General features: G+C 39.7%; 1 protein-coding gene and 1 long non-coding RNA gene across 2 annotated transcripts; both read right to left on the bottom strand.

Annotated features, from left to right (window-relative positions):
* Positions 1-944: 944 nt before the first annotated feature.
* Positions 945-3,153, bottom strand: LOC145011829 (uncharacterized). Its single transcript, XR_013664288.1, has 2 exons — positions 2,942-3,153; positions 945-2,844 (listed from the first exon to the last, which is right to left on the bottom strand). It is a non-coding gene; the product is annotated as an uncharacterized LOC145011829 (long non-coding RNA).
* Positions 3,154-6,337: 3,184 nt separating this feature from the next.
* On the bottom strand, positions 6,338-6,676 carry LOC145009838 (uncharacterized). The gene has a single exon (XM_078968467.1). It carries the CDS (start codon positions 6,674-6,676, stop codon positions 6,338-6,340), a length of 339 nt encoding a protein of 112 aa, XP_078824593.1.
* Between the last annotated feature and the right edge of the window lie 13,174 nt (positions 6,677-19,850).

The raw sequence follows: 19,850 nt of genomic DNA on the forward strand, positions 1-19,850 counted from the left end.
AAGGTCGGGTTATAGATTGGATTGAAAGTTGCCATCCCTAATTAATAGTACCCGAAAATGATGCAAATAAAGAAACAATTTTTCAAAAATAGAGAGGTATTAAAACAACCATTTCAAAAACTTTTTCATTTGAAAAAGTTGTAGGTAAGGCCCAATTATTAAGATTATTGTCATTAATAAAAATACCCAAAACGACATCAGTTGTATAACATTTACATGCAAATATCAAATAATGTGAGAATATTACTTTTACCAAATCCATGGCCAGAACTTCAAATCCCATACTATTTATGTGAACATATTATAAACAAATGGAATAAGTAATTCTAATGTCATTTTTATTTCATGCGTAGTCAAAAATATAAAAAACTACCTTCATTACTCCTATGACAGAACAATCAAAACACCACATCGGGTTTTACTCAGTGTTATCGATGGCGATATCGAGAGCATAGCGACAACCTATCGCCATGCTATATAGCGATTGTGATGAAATAGCAACGACTATTCCATTTTTAGAAAATACCTATTAAAAATTAATATTACTTTTACCTTCACCAAATTAGCAATTATAACTAATAAATAAGCTAAAAATCCCAAAAACTATTAGTTACATATCGGTTAATCAATGATTTACCCACTGATTACCCTTTCCTTCAACTGTTGTTCCGTATTGCCATCCCAGATGATTACTAGTCATACTTATTTCAAAAACAACTCAAAGATAAAGTTACACAATTGAGTGATATTAATGACAAGTATATGAAAATTAGATACATATTGGTTAATCAGTTAATAAATGCATAAATACATAACTGAGTAAGTCAATCATCAGTTAATAAACAAGTGAATAAATGCATAACTAGGTAGGTTTAGACATAATCACAACATTACATACGATTGTTGTTACATTAAACTAAACTTCTTGCAATCACATCAATGAATGAATAAACTTCTTGCAACTTTCAATTAACAAATAACAATACGGGGTATTATATAAAACATCAAAGTAATACCTATATTAAACTAATACTATACCAATAACTAAACAATTAACTACACCCATACAGGGCATTAAGTGGAGGAAAAATACACTAGCCGACATTGAAGTTGATGGAAAAATACAAATCTTTGAAGCTGACGGAGAGAAGACGGTGCAAGTCACATGTCAGTCATCGGAACACAGAGCAACTGGTGATCTGAAGAAGCGTGAATGAGGGTCGACCGATCGAGAGAAGCGACTGAGATAGCGAACGTTGGAGTTGGAGTATCGGATGCTATTTTGACTTAGTCAAACTAAAATCCCTAATACGGGTCTATTTATACCATATTTTATAAATTTAAAAAAATGAAACAAATCGCTATTTGCAGTCGCTATGGACCCCATAGCGACACATGAACGTCTCGCCATAGCGCTATGGTCACTATTGATAAAGCTGATTTTACTAATCTCATCCATCGATGAATCACTATTGTCCCACGAAGCCTACAACGTATAACAAAGCCCATTTTTGCTATATTGCAAACAATTACATCTGGTACAGATTGTATAAAACATGAAAACCTTGATTATCCCTAGAACCCGACATCAACATATACAAATAGCGAAAAAAAATAGAATAAAGTGGTTCTTGCTCAAATGTCAATCAATAAGATAGCATACCAATAGAACAAAGTAGTCCCAAAGAGAGTGGTTCTTGCTCACCCAATTCACGCGCACATTCCCATCACTGAAACACAAGGCTCCAAAATTAATAAAAAAATGAATTTTTTCAAATAATATCAAGAAAATTGTCGTATGGGAGTCGACCAAAGTGGTGAGGGGTAAATCTAAAAAATTTAACCCAAAAAGGCTAAACTTATTTGTTCTTAACTTATAAAAATGTTATAAAAGAATGGATCTTGTTTCAATCTATTTTTAATTATTATTATAGATGGCAACGGAGCGAGAAAATATAAGGAACCCAATTCTCATTCCTGTCCAGAAATAGAAATGTAGCTCCATCCTTTTTTCCCCACAGGATATGCAGATGTTGCTGGGGAAGCAAAGAATTTTTCGATTACAAGATTACAAATTTTATATAAATAAAAACTCTAAACTTTAAAATTACCAAGTTTATTCCAAAAAAGAAGTTAAAGAACAAAGTAATTTTCAGAAATTGCATAAACAATATAGAGCATCTTTTGTGTATATTTCTATCCAAAACCACTAAACATAAATAGTAAATCAAGCAATTCAAGTTATAACTACTACCATAAATATAAGACAATGAGAATTTTCAACATATGCCCACTAAAATATAATCATTTCGTGGAATGAGAGATTTAGTATTTGTTATATATTGTCGGTGTTCAAAGTCCTGTTCATTCTCACCTGAAACGTTTCATCAAGCTTAACAACATTAGTCATATGAAAATAACAGAACATAGAATGAACTAACGACAACAATAGTGGAAAACTTTGAATCATACGATACATATAAACACTACAGGCCTAGTAAACAAGTCTACCTACAACAAAAATGCAGATACTTGAAAAATCATAGGGGAAAACAAATTAATCAGTCATAAAATTAGCGCAACAAAACGAAAATTGAATACAATAGGTAGATTTTGATAACCTAAGTTGGCTACAAATAAGGAGCAATCATACCTGAAGATGAAATTAGCAAACGACGATGAAAAAAAAAAAAAAAAAACGATTGTGGTTTGTTGGCTTCTTCTCCACCGATGACAAACAGAAGAGGTTACCTGGCCTTGAACAACAGGGTGGAAAACATCTGTAGAATGATGAGAAGAAACCTGACATTTGTATCAGGGCTTAAAATCTCTCAATCGAGAACCCTAAAAAAGGCGAGTAGAATAAAATCAGAGAAAATTGTAGTAATGAAAGAAGTGATGAAATTTATGGCCTTGATGTAGTAAGCCGACTTTATCGCACCCTCTGTAGCCATCGATTCGGTCTCAAATCTCAGATCAAAGATATATCTAAATTTTTGCTGCCTTTCCATGTTTAGAACGAATAGATGACCTCCTTTTTTTCACATCCTATTCAAACCATCAAATGTAGTCGGCATAGGACATAGCCACTGCATTCAATTTTTACAGTGAAGGATGAAACAGGGTGTCATTGATTCATAACCGGCCTTATCACTTATGTCCTATCTAAACACTAATTATTCATATCTTGACACACAGTTTTGCACTTATACTAGATACTTTGGATTTTTAGCGTAATTATTTCATTGTTCTTCATGTAAATTAAGAAAATATTATGCACTTTGAGATTCCAATGTTATGGAAACCAATATAAAATCCATTAAAACTTTAAGTGTTCAACAATAGAAAGTTGTTTGTGAAAACACAAAAATAGAAACACAGGTATTCTTAATGGCTTGGAAAGTTATCACAAAAGATTCAAGAGTGCACCCCACTTCTCTCTTCCCCCCTCTATCTAGTATGTAAACAAAAGATTGCAAGTGTAATCTGACTAAAAGAAAACACCTAATGTATTGTAACAGAATCGAAGTTTGTGGGAAGCAAATCAAAGCCATGCATGAAGTTTTTCAGGTTAAAAACTTCACCCTAAAAATCTATCCAGGAATAAATTTTCTTAATTCAAGTATACAGTTAAATATCAAATAAGTTCATTATTGAAGTGACATTTGTAGGTGGTATGCGGCAAATGGCTGGCAAATAATATACTAATACAAGGATCATATATCATCTTTAATTCTTATGTTTATACTGGATTATACCGTTTTTTTTTTTTTGAAAAATGAACAAAAATGAGCTACAATGATGCTTACATTGACCATAACAACTACAAATCCGTAACAAAATGAATATCCCTAATCCCTAATAGTAATAGAAGACATAAATATGTAGGTTGCACATTAAATCCATATATAGATAGTATATATAAGTAATCATTACCTATTAATATGGTCATTATTGGAGAGACATTTTATTTTGCTAAACAAGCTCTGATAATATATATATATATATATATATATATATATATATATATATATATATATATATATATATATATATATATATATATATATATATCCTCTTTAATAAATAAAGGTTTTTTTTTTTTGCCACATATCATCTTCTTATTCATTTTGACACTTATCATTTTGTGAGAATTTTAAAAATTTTATTTTCCACTTGTTATTTTGTAGGGATTTCCATTTTCTTAAAATAAAATTCCATAAAATTGTAATGGATTCTATAAGGAAATAAAATCATCCTATTAATTTGGTAATAGATTCTCATAAATACTTCAAACGATTTAATTTTATTTGCAAATTTTAAGAAGATTATATTTTGTTATGTAAAATATTACATTATAAAATATTTCATATTTATATATTGATATAAAAATTTTATTTTTAATAAACTCGTGTATTACACGAGTCTCACATCTAGTGTATATATATATTTGTGAATCTTGATTGTTTTTCCTTTTATTTGTGCTGATATTCCTACTGGTTTAGAAGACAAGAAACTTATGTGGTATTTTACGGTTCTATTTTTTATTGATGCTTTTAGTGTTTGGGGTTCCCCATTGTAAATAATTGTTATTTTTATGTCTGCTTACTTGTATGTGTAGCACAAATAAAAGGAAAACCAAAATTCTCAACCTTATAGAAAGTATGACAAGATTTTTAAGGCCTAGAGGGGTATTTACATATTTGTGATACTTTCTAGATACATCTGATTTGAATCAATTAAATAATCAGATTTAATCTTGATTTAAATCTTTATCATTATCAACTATTTGAAAGATTTTTGAAGCCTTCTAGAAGCCCTCCAGAACCGTCCATCCTTATCGACATCAAAAATGTTCATGTTGCTCAACTATTGAATAATTACCATTCAACCCCTATACCTTTAAATAAAATCAGATTAATTCCAAATTAATTCTAATTAATTTTAACTTGTTTTTAATTTATTAGTCTGTAATAAATTAATAAACTATTTATCTTAATCTCTCAAATATATTTATAACTATTTTAGATTTTGAAAATAACCAAAAAAAGACTTTATTATTATTTTCAATGTTATACCAATTAATTATGACATTAGACGTTATCTATTTCCAACATTAAAGACCTCTCATGTCCAAGATGAAACTGCAAAATATTTATTTTGCGAATCCATCTTGAGTGGATGTTAAATGTTAAAAGCTGTTAAACATCAATGGTATATTTGTCCTTTCATAATTTAAGTTGGTTAGAATCAGTTCGCTAGTTAGCTTAGTAAGGTTGCTTTCTTTGATTTATACATAGGTAGAAATTGTTAGCTATATTATTATTGTATGTATTTAGGAAGAAAAGAGTCACCCATGGCTTTCACCGGGATGCGGGACCCATTACCAACATATACAGAGGAAGTAGGCAAATTATTTTTAACAGAACTTAGGATACCTTGGTTCGTGTGTAGATGAGTGGTGGCGCCGGTGTCCATGTACCAATCGGCATGAGTGGGGTCGTTCAAAGTCATAGTGTTAAAGCTTTGAGGAAGAGTCGTGGATTGATCCGAATGGGCTTGTTGTGCCGAGAGGAAGGCTTGGTGAGCAGGTGGAGCTGGCCAGAATGGCTGTTGGCGATTTGGGTTAGGCGAAAAAGAGGAGCGTTGGCGGGCTTGAGCTCCTTGCAGTGTGGGCAGCAGCCCATTTGAGCCATACGGTGGTCCGTTAACCACAAATTGGTGAGATAAGATATTATTGGGACCAAGAGAGCATGGCACCCCAGGGGGTATGTATAATTAATTGTTGACCATTTAAATGTTGACCAAAACCACTTGAAAAACTAAGTTTATTTTCAGTACGTCCACCCCCACGTTGAAACCTACCTCTTCTATTAAATCTTCCACCAATCCTACCACCACCACGTGATTGATTAGAAAAATTATTTCTATAATTTTGAGATTGATTACCGTTCCCAGTGGCTTGAACCGAAAAAGCAGTTAGAGAAAAGGGTTGATCGTTGTGTGTAACAGAAACGGGCTTGGATTCATTGACCTTCATGAGTTTTTCTTCAATGGTAAGCATGGAACGGACCTCTGCAAAAGATGGAAACGACTTGCTGTTGCGGATTAGAAGGGATAAATTGTCATATTTAGTAGGTAAACCATTAAGTGTCTGTATGATCAGATTCCGATCAGTAAGTTTGGCTCCTATATTCTCAAGCATATCTGCTAGTTTAGACACACAGTTGAGATACTCAATCATGGAGGAGTCCCCCATTGATAAGTTCCTGATTTCAACGTCTAGCTCCATGACTCAGTGGTCTTTGTTGTCGTAAAAAATATTTTCAAGGGTGATCTATACGTCATATGTTGTGGTATTTTTCTTTATAATGGAATTGAGTAAGGGTTGTGCAAGAGTACCATAAATCCAAGCTTTCACAATAGCATCAATTTCCTCCCAGTCGGCTTGTGGATCTATGGCAGCAGCTTTGTCTTTAGGTTGGTCGGCTGGGGTGGATGTCGATTCAATGGTGGGTTTGGGAAGTAGATGATGGGAAACACCAAATCCCTTGCAATGATTTTGGAAGAGTTCACGCCAGGAGTCGTAGTTCTGATGTTCTTGATCAAGGATAAGTGGAATGTGGGTCTTGATGTGTGTGATGCCATATGGTTTCTCAGACTTAGAAGAAGACATGATAAAGCAGCGATCGATTAAAGAGTATCAGGTAAAAGTAAAAAGGGGAACGAGTCGGAAGAGAATAGTGGCGACAAAGAGAAGGGTGCCGCACAAGAGAGATAGGATCGGAATTAGGGTTGTACACGATGGTCTCTAATACCATGTAATTGTGTATGTTTTCCCCTGAATCGGCTCATTCTCATTAATCTATATATATATATATATATATATATATATATATATATATATATATATATATACACACACACACACACACACACATTATGGGCTATAATACTAATACTTTGTGTAACAGCCCGGATCCCCAGGTATCTTCATTTCATATATTTTTGACATTCTGTGAGGGGACTCGGCGAGTTGGAGGTCGAACTCGCCGAGTCGGGTCGCGGTTTTGGGCGGGGGTTCGCGTCCGGACTCGGCGAGTCCGCGCTATATATATATATATATATATATATACACACACACACACACATTATGGGCTATAATACTAATACTTTGTGTAACAGCCCGGATCCCCAGGTATCTTCATTTCATATATTTTTGACATTCTGTGAGGGGACTCGGCGAGTTGGAGGTCGAACTCGCCGAGTCGGGTCGCGGTTTTGGGCGGGGGTTCGCGTCCGGACTCGGCGAGTCCGCGCTATTTAATGAAACCCTAATTTCCCGGTCCTAAGCCCTATTTAAAGGACCTTATGGTCCTCATTTGCGGCCACCTTGAACCCTAAGAGCCTCCATACGTCTGTAAGCCCTTATGAGTGTGTTTGAAGGCCATTTGTTCATCATTTTGTGTGATATTGCAAGGAAAGGAGGGAGAGGAGCAAGCTTGAAGTGTTGGGGAGATTAGATCTGTTGCTATTTCATCAAGGGAGTCTTCTTGAGGTAATTTTCAGAGCCAAACTTCGTGTTTTGTGTTGATGTGCCAAATCTAGGGTTTCTTCTTGCATTTCTTGGCTTGAATAAGAAGTATGAGAGGTCCCATGGAGATATGGAACCTAGATCTGGACTTTAGCAGGTCCAGGAGACCCCTTATGACAAGCTTTATGTCCATTCTTTTGAGTTAGAAGCTAAACTTGCCATATTAGAGGTTGTTTCTTCAAAATAAGCCTTGTATGCATTGCATGGCAACCAAGACTGAGACTTTACGTGACAAATAAGCTTGGGAAGGCCAGATCTATGTATGTATGGAACGGATCTGACCGCAAAAGCCAATTTTAGCTGGTGCATGGCATGGACTCGCCGAGTCTGAAGAACAGACTCGCCGAGTCGCTTGAAGATTGTCTTTGAGACCATCCTGTGTGTGGTCCGGACCGAGTTGTGGGCGACTCAGTGAGTCGCAGAGAGTTGGAAAGGTTTTGACAGGTGGACCGAGTCAGGTTGGGACTCGCCGAGTTGACCTTCGACTCGGCGAGTTGAGTCGCGGTGGCCCTGTGATTCAGGCCCAAGGGGAACTCGTCGAGTCGGGGGAGTACTCGACGAGTCAAAGGGGAATAACCCTGATAGTTGATTAAAATGCGTAGACTCGCCGAGTCACTAGTGTGCACTCGCCGAGTCCGGTCCAAATTGATTAAAGACGATTGACCAAGTCAACATGTGTTGACTTGATAAGGATGGCCCACCTTTGTGGTACAAGTAATAATTATAGATTTATAATATCATAGGAGGATTGCAGCTCGAGGGTTTGAGCCCGAGTGATTTCAGGATTCACGATTAGCGACTTAGCGAGGCATTCGAGGTGAGTCTTCTCACTATACTGTACCCGGAAGGGTTTTGACTGTGTGACCGGAAGGTCGAGTATGATATGAAATATATGCCTTATGTGTGTTATATGTGTCATGTATGATATGTTTGATTTGGGCCGGAAGGCAACATGATATGGGCCGGAAGGCGTGGTCATATGGACTGTAAGGGTTGACGTGGGTAGGACCGGAAGGTTTACCCAGTCGGGATGGAAGTCCCCTGAGACACATGGACCGGTAGGTCAAGGCCTGGAAAGGTGTATGTGCGTATGTTGTATTTTGGGAACTTACTAAGCTTTATGCTTACAGTTGTTGCATTATGTGTTTCAGGTACTAGTGATGACCGTGGGAAGGCGCCAGCGTGACCGTACACATACTCGGGGAAACTATCTTGTTATCTTTTGTTATGTAATCGGTTGTGACTACATTGTTACTTTGGAATCTAAACTTATTACTCATGTTTTGATGATTGTAAAATGAAAATTTTTGGTTGGAAATTTTATGACGTTACAAGTTGGTATCAGAGCCTTGGTTTGAGGGATTCGGGTACACCTTTGGGCGTAACTGAACTCAAACCGGGAATTTGAAATATATATATATATATATATATATATATATATATATATATATATATATATATAAATAAGTAATACATTTTTGATAGGTGAGACGACCAAAGAAGAAAAAGTGTGTATGGTCAGCCAGCGCCCGAACGGTAAAAAAATCCCCAAAATACTCTTATTATATGTGTTACGATATATGATATGATATGATACGCATGCTAGTAGACTAGGTATACATATTAGGACTAGAGTGGCCTGATTTTGTGATGCCTTAGTCTAGGGAAACCTGCTTCTATGAGGTGCTCGAGAGCGAGTGGGTAACTAGAGTATGACAAGAATAGAGTACTCAGGATTCGGGGTTTGGGGAGGAGGACTTGGGGTGAATACCGACGCGGTGTAATTGGTAGTATTGGGCCCGTACTACCAAGGACACCGGGTCAGTGGGCAGCCCAACTAAGAATCCCTGAGTATCGGAGACTGAGTAGGACTGCGTTATCGAGTGCGATTCTGCCCGATAGAGTCTCTGATATTTTTATGTTGTATTTTAGAGACATCATGGTTGGACCACGACACAGACCTGGTACGAGTGGAGTGCCTGACGAGGAGCTTCGTCAGATGATTCATGAGGAGGTAGCTGCAGCGATCCGGGCCGAGATTCCGGAGATGTTTGGGTCTATTAAGACCACGCTGATGGAGACATTTGATGAGCGGTACGCCGCGTTGACTGAGGCTGTCGCCGCTGCAGCTACCGCAGCTGTGGCCGCTGCCAGACCACAGGGGGGTGACTCGTTGCTGTTCCGGGAGTTCAGCAACACGAAACCACCAGAGTTTGACGGGACGCAGGATCCGATTGCTGCGATGAGGTGGATTGCTGATATCGAGGGATGCTTCTATACTTGTTCATGTCCGGAGCATCTGAGGGTGCGGTTCGCCTTGAACCAGCTCCACCTGGGAGCAAAGGATTGGTGGAAGTTTGTGACGGTGAACTTCACTCTTGCGGAGGTTTTAGCCGTGACTCGGGAGAGATTTACTGCTATGTTCAGAGACGAGTATGTTCCCCCGGTGGAGAGGGAACGGTTGGTTCAGGAGTTCTTGACCCTCAAGCAGGGTAATGATTCGGTTACAGTGATCACGCGGAAGTTTCATGAGAGGGCGATGTTCTGCCCCGAGCAGGTGTCCACGGAGCAGGCTCGGATGAGCCGGTATTTGGGAGTGCTGAGGAGAGACATCCGGGAGTTCGTATCGAACTCGTCATATCAGACTTTTGCTGAGCTTCAGGCGAATGCCAGGAAGCGTGAGATCGAGTTGGAGACCCAGGCCAGGGAGGAGGTCGAGTCTCAACGGGTGGATCGGCGGCCGGCTCAGTTGCAGCCGGCAGCCAAGCGGACCAAGTCCGCTGATTTGAGATCCGGAGGACAGAAGAGCCGCACTTGTGGGAAGTGTGGCAAGGGTCACGAGGGGGCATGTCGATCGGGTGCTTGCTACAAGTGTGGCAAGGAGGGGCACATTGTGAGGGATTGCCCTAAGGGATTTATGGTTTGCTTCCATTGCAACCAGACTGGCCATCGGAAGGCCGAGTGCCCCCAGCTTCGCCAGGGATCTTCGCCTGCTACCAGGGTTCCTGAGGTTCGACCAGTGAAGACCGAGGCTCCGAAGGCTCGTAGGAGAGCTTTCCAGTTGACGGCGGAGGAGGTCCGCGCGGCGCCTGATGTAGTGGCCGGTATGTATTCTTTCATGTATTTACATTTATGCTGAGATATTATGCTTATATTACTATATGCGTAGGTACTTTTCTTGTGAATCATGTGCCTGCTTTGGTATTATTCGACTCGGGTGCGAGTCGGTCCTTTGTTTCGTTGGCTTTTAGCCAGCACATCGATATCGATCGGGAGACGATGAGTCGTCCCCTGCGAGTTGCTATAGCGAATGAGAGAGCGGTATACGCCACCGAGGTGATTCGAGGATGCGTGCTCGAGATTTTTGGGGTCGAGTTTCCTATAGACTTGGTCCCTATAGCTATGGAGGATGTTTGCATTATCGTGGGCATGGATTGGTTGAGCAAGTTTGGAGCAGTCATTGACTGCGAGAGACAGCTGGTGATGATTCGAGACCCTAGTGGGGGAGTGCTCACGGTTTATGGCGAGGGGACTCGGTGTGGGTCAGCGTTTTGTTCGGCGGCCAGGGCAAGGAAGAGTTTGTAGCAGGGCTGTGATGGATTCATAGCCTATGTGATGGATACTCGTGTGACCGCGGAGAGGCCCAATTCGATTGATGACGTTTCGGTTGTATGCGAGTTTTCGGATGTGTTCCCCGAGGAGTTACCAGGTGTGCCTCCGGAGAGGCAAGTGGAGTTTCGTATCGATTTGGTTCCGGGAGCGGCTCCCATCGCCAAGGTGCCTTACCGTCTCGCTCCACCGGAAATGCAGGAATTATCCTCGCAGCTTCAGGAGCTGTTGGGAAAGGGATTCATTCGACCGAGTAGTTCGCCTTGGGGAGCACTGATTTTGTTCGTCAAGAAGAAGGATGGTTCACATCGGATGCGTATCGATTATCGAGAGTTGAACAAGTTGACGGTTAAGAACCGATACCCGTTACCTAGGATCGATGATCTGTTCGATCAGTTGCAGGGGGCATCTTGGTTTTCCAAGATTGACTTGGGGTCGGGATATCATCAGATGAGGGTTCGTGAGGAGGATATCCAAAAGACTGCTTTCAGGACTCGTTATGGACATTATGAGTTTGTGGTGATGCCTTTTGGGCTCACCAATGCCCCGGCCGCATTCACGGATCTCATGAACTGGGTGTGCCGACCGATGCTGGATCGGTCGGTGATCGTATTTATCGATGATATTTTGGTGTATTCGAGGACTAGGGACCAGCATGAGGAACATTTGCGGGAGATTCTTCGGGTTTTGAGATCGGAGAGACTGTATGCCAAGTTCTCCAAGTGTGATTTCTGGTTACGAGAGGTCCAGTTCCTTGGGCATCTTGTGAACCAGAAGGGGATATTGGTCGACCCGGCCAAGATTGAGGCGGTGTTGAGGTGGGAGGTGCCGAGATCGCCCACCGAGATCAGGAGTTTTCTGGGTTTGGCTGGATATTACCGCAAATTTATCAAGGATTTCTCCAAGATCGCTGTGCTACTTACTAGGATGACCCGGAAGGGTGTTACGTTTTCATGGGGACCAGAGCAGCAGTCTTCATTTGAGACGCTTCGTCAAAAATTGTGCGAGGCTCAAGTGCTTGCACTCCTGGAAGGGATGGAGGATTTTGTGGTATACTGTGATGCCTCTATATCGGGTTTGGGGGCGGTACTTATGCAGAGGGGTCATGTGATAGCGTACGCTTCGAGGCAGTTGAAGCCTCATGAGTCGAGATTTCCCACGCACGACCTGGAATTAGGGGCGGTGGTGTTTGCCCTCAAGATCTGGCGACACTATTTGTACGGGGTTTGGTGTACGATTTACACGGACCATAAGAGCTTGAAATACTTGATGGATCAACCAAATCTGAATATGCGACAGAGGAGGTGGTTGGATGTGGTGAAGGATTACGATTGTGAGATCCTGTACCACCCGGGCAAGGCTAATGTGGTAGCCGACGCATTGAGCCGTAGGGCGGATAGCGCCCCGATCTGAGATATTTGTATGAGGTTGACGGTTTTGACCCCGATTCTGGATATTATTCGAGGGGCACAGATGGAGGCTGCGAAGCCGGAACACCAGAAGAAGGAACGGGTTGTAGGTCAGGTATCAGGATTTGTTACGGATGGTCGAGGGCTTATGACTTTTCAGGGACAGATTTGGGTGCCGTTTGTGGGAGGTGCGCGCACTATTTTGATGGAGGAAGCACATCGATCGAAATTCTCGATTCATCCTGGTGCTACGAAAATGTATTTGGATCTCAAGAAGGAGTACTGGTGGCCATGTATGAAAAGGGATGTCGCTTGGTTCGTCGAGAGGTGCTTGACTTGTCGGCAGGTCAAGGCCGAACACCAGCGACCGCACGGTAAGCTGCAACCGCTAGAGATTCCCGAATGGAAGTGGGAACAAATCTCTATGGATTTCATCACCAAGTTACCGCGAACGGCGATATGAGTCGATGCGATTTGGGTGATCGTGGATCGGCTAACAAAGAGCGCTCATTTTCTAGCCATTAGCGAGAGCTCTTCTGCGGAGAAGTTGGCTGAGTTATATGTGAGGGAAGTAGTATCTCAGCACGGGGTGCCGATCTCGATTATTTCGGACCGCGACGTGCGTTTCACTTCCAGGTTCTGGAAGAAATTCCATGAAGATTTGGGTACTAGGTTACATTTCAGTACGACATATCATCCTCAGACAGACGGTCAGAGTGAGCGGACAATTTAGACACTCGAGGACATGCTTCGGGCATGTGTGTTGGACTTCGGAGGGAGCTGGGACACCTATATACCTTTAGCAGAGTTCTCGTATAACAACAGCCATCATTCGAGCATTGGTATGCCGCCCTTTGAGCTGTTGTATGGGCGGAGGTGTTGCACCCCCATCTGTTGGGGTGAGGTGGGACGGCAGGTTATGGGTAGCACGGAGATCGTGCTTCAGACGACCGAGCAAATTCAGATGGTCAGGCAAAGGTTGTTGACCGCTCAGAGCCGACAGAAGAGTTATGCAGACAGGCGACGGTCCGAGCTTGAGTTCCAAGTTGGTGATCTCGTACTCCTGAAGGTCTCTCCTTGGAAAGGAGTGATTCGGTTCAGGAAGAGGGGCAAGTTGGGGCCCCGATATATTGGTCCTTTCCGTGTGATCGCAAGGGTGGGCCGGGTAGCCTACCGTTTAGACTTGCCAGTAGAGTTGGAACAGATTCACGATACTTTCCATGTGTCGCAACTGAGGAAATGTATAGCCGACGAATCAGCGGTGGTTCCATTAGGGGATATTCAGGTGGATGCAAGCCTGAATTATGCTGAAAGACCTGTAGCCATCAAAGATCGGAAGATCAAGGTTTTGAGAAACAAGGAGGTACCCCTGGTATTGGTTCAGTGGCAGCATCGGAAGGGATTAGAGATGACCTGGGAGCCGGAGCCTGAGATGCGGGAGCAGCATCCGGAGCTTTTTGCCTAGCGGGACTTCGAGGGCGAAGTCTTATTCTAGTGGGGGAGAATTGTAACAGCCCGGATCCCTAGGTACCTTCATTTCATATATTTTTGACATTCTGTGAGGGGTCTCGGTGAGTTGGAGGTCGAACTTGCCGAGTCGGGTCGCGGTTTTGGGCGGGGGTTCACGTCCGGACTCGACGAGTCCAAGGGATGGACTCGGCGAGTCCGCACTGTTTAATGAAACCCTAATTTCCCGGTCCTAAGCCCTATTTAAAGGACCTTATGGCCCTCATTTGCGGCCACCTTGAACCCTAAGAGCCTCCATACGTCTGTAAGCCCTTGTGAGTGTGTTTGAAGGCCATTTGTTCATCATTTTGTGTGATATTGCAAGGAAAGAAGGGAGAGGAGCAAGCTTGAAGTGTTGGGGAGCTTAGTTCTGTTGCTATTTCATCAAGGGAGTCTTCTTGAGGTAATTTTCAGAGCCAAACTTTGTGTTTTGTGTTGATGTGCCAAATCTAGGGTTTCTTCTTGCATTTCTTGGCTTGAATAAGAAGTATGAGAGGTCCCATGGAGATATGGAACCTAGATCTGGACTTTAGCAGGTCCAGGAGACCCCTTATGACAAGCTTTATGTCCATTCTTTTGAGTTAGAAGCTAAACTTGCCATATTAGAGGTTGTTTCTTCAAAATAAGCCTTGTATGCATTGCATGGCAACCAAGACTGAGACTTTACGTGACAAATAAGCTTGGGAAGGCCAGATCTATGTATGTATGGAACGGATCTGACCGCAAAAGCCAGTTTTAGCTGGTGCATGGCATGGACTCGCCGAGTCTGAAGAACAGACTCGCCGAGTCGCTTGAAGATTGTCTTTGAGACCATCCTGTGTGTAGTCCGGACCGAGTTGTGGGCGACTCAGTGAGTCGTAGAGAGTTGGAAAGGTTTTGACAGGTGGACCGAGTCAGGTTGGGACTCGCCGAGTTGACCTTCGACTCGACGAGTTGAGTCGCGGTGGCCCTGTGATTCAGGCCCAGGGGGAACTCGTCGAGTCGGGGGAGTACTCGACGAGTCAAAGGGGAATAACCCTGATAGTTGATTAAAATGCGTAGACTCGCCGAGTCACTAGTGTGCACTCGCCGAGTCCGGTCCAAATTAATTAAAGACGATTGACCAAGTCAACCTGTGTTGACTTGATAAGGATGGCCCACCTTTGTGGTACAAGTAATAATTATATATTTATAATATCATAGGAGGATTGCAGCTCGAGCCTGAGTGATTTATGGTTCGAGCCCGAGTGAATAATTATATATTTATGGTTCGAGCCCGAGTGATTTCAGGATTCACGATTAGTGACTTAGCGAGGCATTCGAGGTGAGTCTTCTCACTATACTGTACCCGGAAGGGTTTTGACTATGTGACCGGAAGGTCGAGTATGATATGAAATATATGCCTTATGTGTGTTATATGTGTCATGTATGATATGTTTGATTTGGGCCGGAAGGCAACATGATATGGGCCGGAAGGCGTGGTCATATGGACTGTAAGGGTTGACGTGGGTAGGACCGGAAGGTTTACCCAGTCGGGACGGAAGTCCCCTGAGACACATGGACCGGAAGGTCAAGGCCTGGAAAGGCGTATGTGTGTATGTTGTATTTTGGGAACTTACTAAGCTTTATGCTTACAGTTGTTGAATTATGTGTTTCAGGTACTAGTGAGGACTGTGGGAAGGCGCCAGCGTGACCGTACACACACTCGGGGAAACTATCTTGTTATCTTTTGTTATGTAATCGGTTGTGACTACATTGTTACTTTGGAATCTAAACTTATTACTCATGTTTTGATGGTCGTAAAATGAAAGCTTTTGGTTGGAAATTATATGACGTTACACTTTGGGCCTAAATACATACAATAATAATATGGCTAACAGAAATTTGTATTCGTTCACAGCCGAATATTTTTTTTTGTGTCCCTTCATAGTTGAATGGAATCTTTTTGTCTCCATCAAATTTTATTTCTTTTTTGTATCCATTCATAGTTGAATGAAATCTTTTCATCTCTATCTATTATATCTGCAATAGTTATATATTTATACAAAAAGGAAATTTCAGAATGATAACGAACTATTTGATTTTCTTCATAATTAGTTATTTTTGTAAACATACCATCAAACTTGTTGTAAATCTTCATATTTTAACATTGTGACCGATAGCTATATGTTACTAGGATAAAATATGAATAGTTTCAACAAGTGAGATGATATATGATGTACAAAATAATGGCCAAATATAAACAAATTAAAAGTTTTTTTTTTAAAACCAATATTTGCATGAGTACTTGCGATTTTTTTTTCGGCTAAATTTTTTTGAAACCAACACGACAACACCATCTCTAGTACATCGTCTAAATTAGTCACGCCATAATAAAAAATGATCTTTTATTTTATTATTATTATTATTATTATTTTGTAATTTGTATATATATATATATATATATATATATATACACACACACACACACACTAGCCGTTTACCCGCGCTAAGCGCCGGGTGCAAATATTTTATTTAGAAATTAGTTTGTAGAGACGATTAGTTTTTTTTGCGCAAACAGTTTACTATATATAAACAGTTATTAATATGAGTCATACTAATATAAACGAAATCAATAAGAATTAAAAATGAAAAGTTAAGATTTCCTACAAATATATATGAACATATGATTAATTTTGCATCATCAGGCGGCACAAAATATGAAATGTGCGACGACGACAAATAATTTTTTTCGTAGATTTGTTTACAATGACGATTTGTTCTCTTTCGACGTGTTATTTTAAGATAAAAATAAAAAACACACTCCTAAAATGGATTTTTAAAGAAATATGTCTTGGATCATTATATTCAAGTATTTAACTACTCAATTGTTATTTGTTTTCAAAATCACCATGAAGTGCATCTCATTCATATAATAACAATTTTATATATGTTGTTGACCGAACTAAATAAAATCATAAATCAATTATAGCTTTAAAGGATATTATAAGTGATTTAATAATTCTAATAATAATTTTCCTTGAATTTTCATTATCACTGAATAAGGAACCTTGGCGGTTGTCATTTTTGTTTACAAAGCCAAAAGATCTGCACCAAAACTTCCATACAAATCATCCATCAATAATTTAACATAACAATCATATCCACCAAGATGAGACCAAAATTTATATATTTTACTTATTCTTTTAAACAAATGAAGATGACATAAAGGACTGAATTTGTAAAAGATAATATAAATTCCATACATAAAAAGGGAATATATCAAAAGCAAAATCAGGCCAAAATCCTTAAAATAATTCAACATTCATACTGCATACACCATAACATGTATATTGAATTAACAATGTATTTCCAACTATAATGTAATTGTAAGAATGTAATAAAGTTTTGACAACCAAAGAGAATTGTTTCAATGTTTTTATGGCATTTATGGCAACATTGCATTAATCCCCCATATTAAGCTAGCTAATTCGTAACACAAAACTTCATCTATAATTCTAAAATTTAATATTTTTCAGTAAATTATAGAATTATGGGATTTATGTTAAATGTTATGATTTTTTCTAAAACAATTATTTGTTGTATCGAAACATAAGGATTAAATCAAAAAAATTACATATCAAAAAGATTGTTTTTGTAATTTACTTGTCCTTTTTCTAGCAAAATCATGCATAAGCACAAATTACGTCAAAATAATTGGGGATTGAATAACCCTGTTGGTCTTTGTTGTTACTATTGTTCTCGGGAAGTATCTTTAGCTCATTTTTGTCAACATACAACTCAAGTAGGAGTGGATACTCCTGCAATATAAACACCAATAAAAAGAATAAGTGTCAAATGAAAGAAACAGGAAATTATTTTCATTGGTTCAAGTTATAGCATCCTACTTTCACTTTTTCAAAATAGAGTGTTTCACTTTGAATAATCTACTCAGTTATAGCAATGTGAACCGATTAAAAAGCACTTACCATTGATATAATTGGATAGACTTTTAAAAATATAATGTTTAACTAAGAAAAAGCATGAAAGTAGAATTCCATAATTGGGTATGTTTTCAAAGTAAAATGGTTTAATAACAATGAAACTGAAAGTACACATGTTTTAATAAAAAGAAAACGGAAATAAAATGTTATAAAACACAGATAAATAAAAGTTCATTACATTTCTTGCAATTAACCTTAAACAATTGGGTTAAAGAAATAAATAAGACCATACTTTCATTCATTTAGTTTATATGGGAGATTCTTCTTAAGTTAGTGATAGGTTAGTAATAAGAAAGCATACCTATGTTAACAGAGAAATAACTAACATGATTTGAGTTGACCGTTATGAGCACATTCCATCAACACAACTGCAAAATTTAAAAACATCAACGAATTAGGGAAATAATATAAGGAGATGGCGTTTTGAAATAATCTTGAATTATCTATTTGTGTTGACCAAATATGTAATCAATCCATGAACACGCCTATATGGAAAACCAAAGAGGAAGAACTTATTGGCAAATGATTCAGCCATTTATGGGAAACTATTGCCATTGGACTTGGATTTCTGATTTTAGTTGCCCATTCGATTAGACTTTGTTCAATTAGGTAGCCTGATTCAAGTCATTAACACCTACACCAATTTGTTTGAATTCAATTTCTCCAAAACCCATGTTCACCACCACATAGCATAAATGTTAATAAGAATTACGTTATCATAGCACCATGGTTTAGGTAGTTCCGGCTCAGTTGTCTTAAATTACAATTCAATGTAACCTGCACCTTGTTAAAGAATCATAAAAAAGAAATGCAAATGTAACACCTTAAAAATTTGAACAATTTTTCACTTTTGAAAACCATAAAATATCATTTGTAATCATAAATAAAAAGATTGTGTCAACATTGTATCAGTACAAAACCCAAGATCAAAATACATATACTCCGGTGTGCGTGTGTACGAATCATGCCGGCGCCTTCCCGCGATCATCACTGGTACCTGAAACACATAACACATAACACTGTAAGCATAAATGCTTAGTGAGTTCCCCAATATACCACTCTAACACATAATAGCCACTCGAGGTTGTAACTCTATTGACCCTCAGGTCTATGTGTCTCAATGGGGCCCTCCAGCCCCAACTCTCTATGGGCCCTCTAGCCCTAACTCTGTAGACCCGAAGGTCCTAACTGTGTGGACCCGAAGGTCCTAACTCTGTAACTCTGAATCATGCATAACACATATCACAATAAATCATAGCACATAAATAACATGCAATTACACTGGCATATAACTCTAAAATACTCTATCACATAACTCTGTTACCACACTAGGTAAAGTATAGTGAGAAGACTCACCTCGGGTATCTCGGTAATCTATGACTCGGTAACGCTGGTCTAACCTCCGCCTAATCATATAAAATAAATACTCTAATTATTATAACTCTCAAAGGCTAGACTATGTCCTCTTATGACACTCTCAGAAGGGTAAAAGACCATTTTACCCCTCTTACAGCTCAAAAGGCCCCACAATAGATCATACCCTAAAAGTCAACCCAAAAGTCAACTTTCCGAGTTACGCTGCGCGTACCAGATGTGTACGTTGAGCGTACCCGGCTGCATCTTAGGATCGGGGAACGCCACCTAGTACGCGGCGCGTACTGGGATTACGCCCGGCGTACTCCACAGCTTCAGCCCTTTAACTCTTTAGGTCTTAAACAGTTAAGACTCACGTCGAAATTCTAGATCCGACCACATCTAAGCCTCTTAATC

The sequence above is a fragment of the Lactuca saligna genome, chromosome 8 (genome assembly GCF_052625555.1).
Source record: "Lactuca saligna cultivar CGN05327 chromosome 8, ASM5262555v1, whole genome shotgun sequence".
Taxonomy (NCBI): Eukaryota; Viridiplantae; Streptophyta; class Magnoliopsida; order Asterales; family Asteraceae; genus Lactuca; species Lactuca saligna.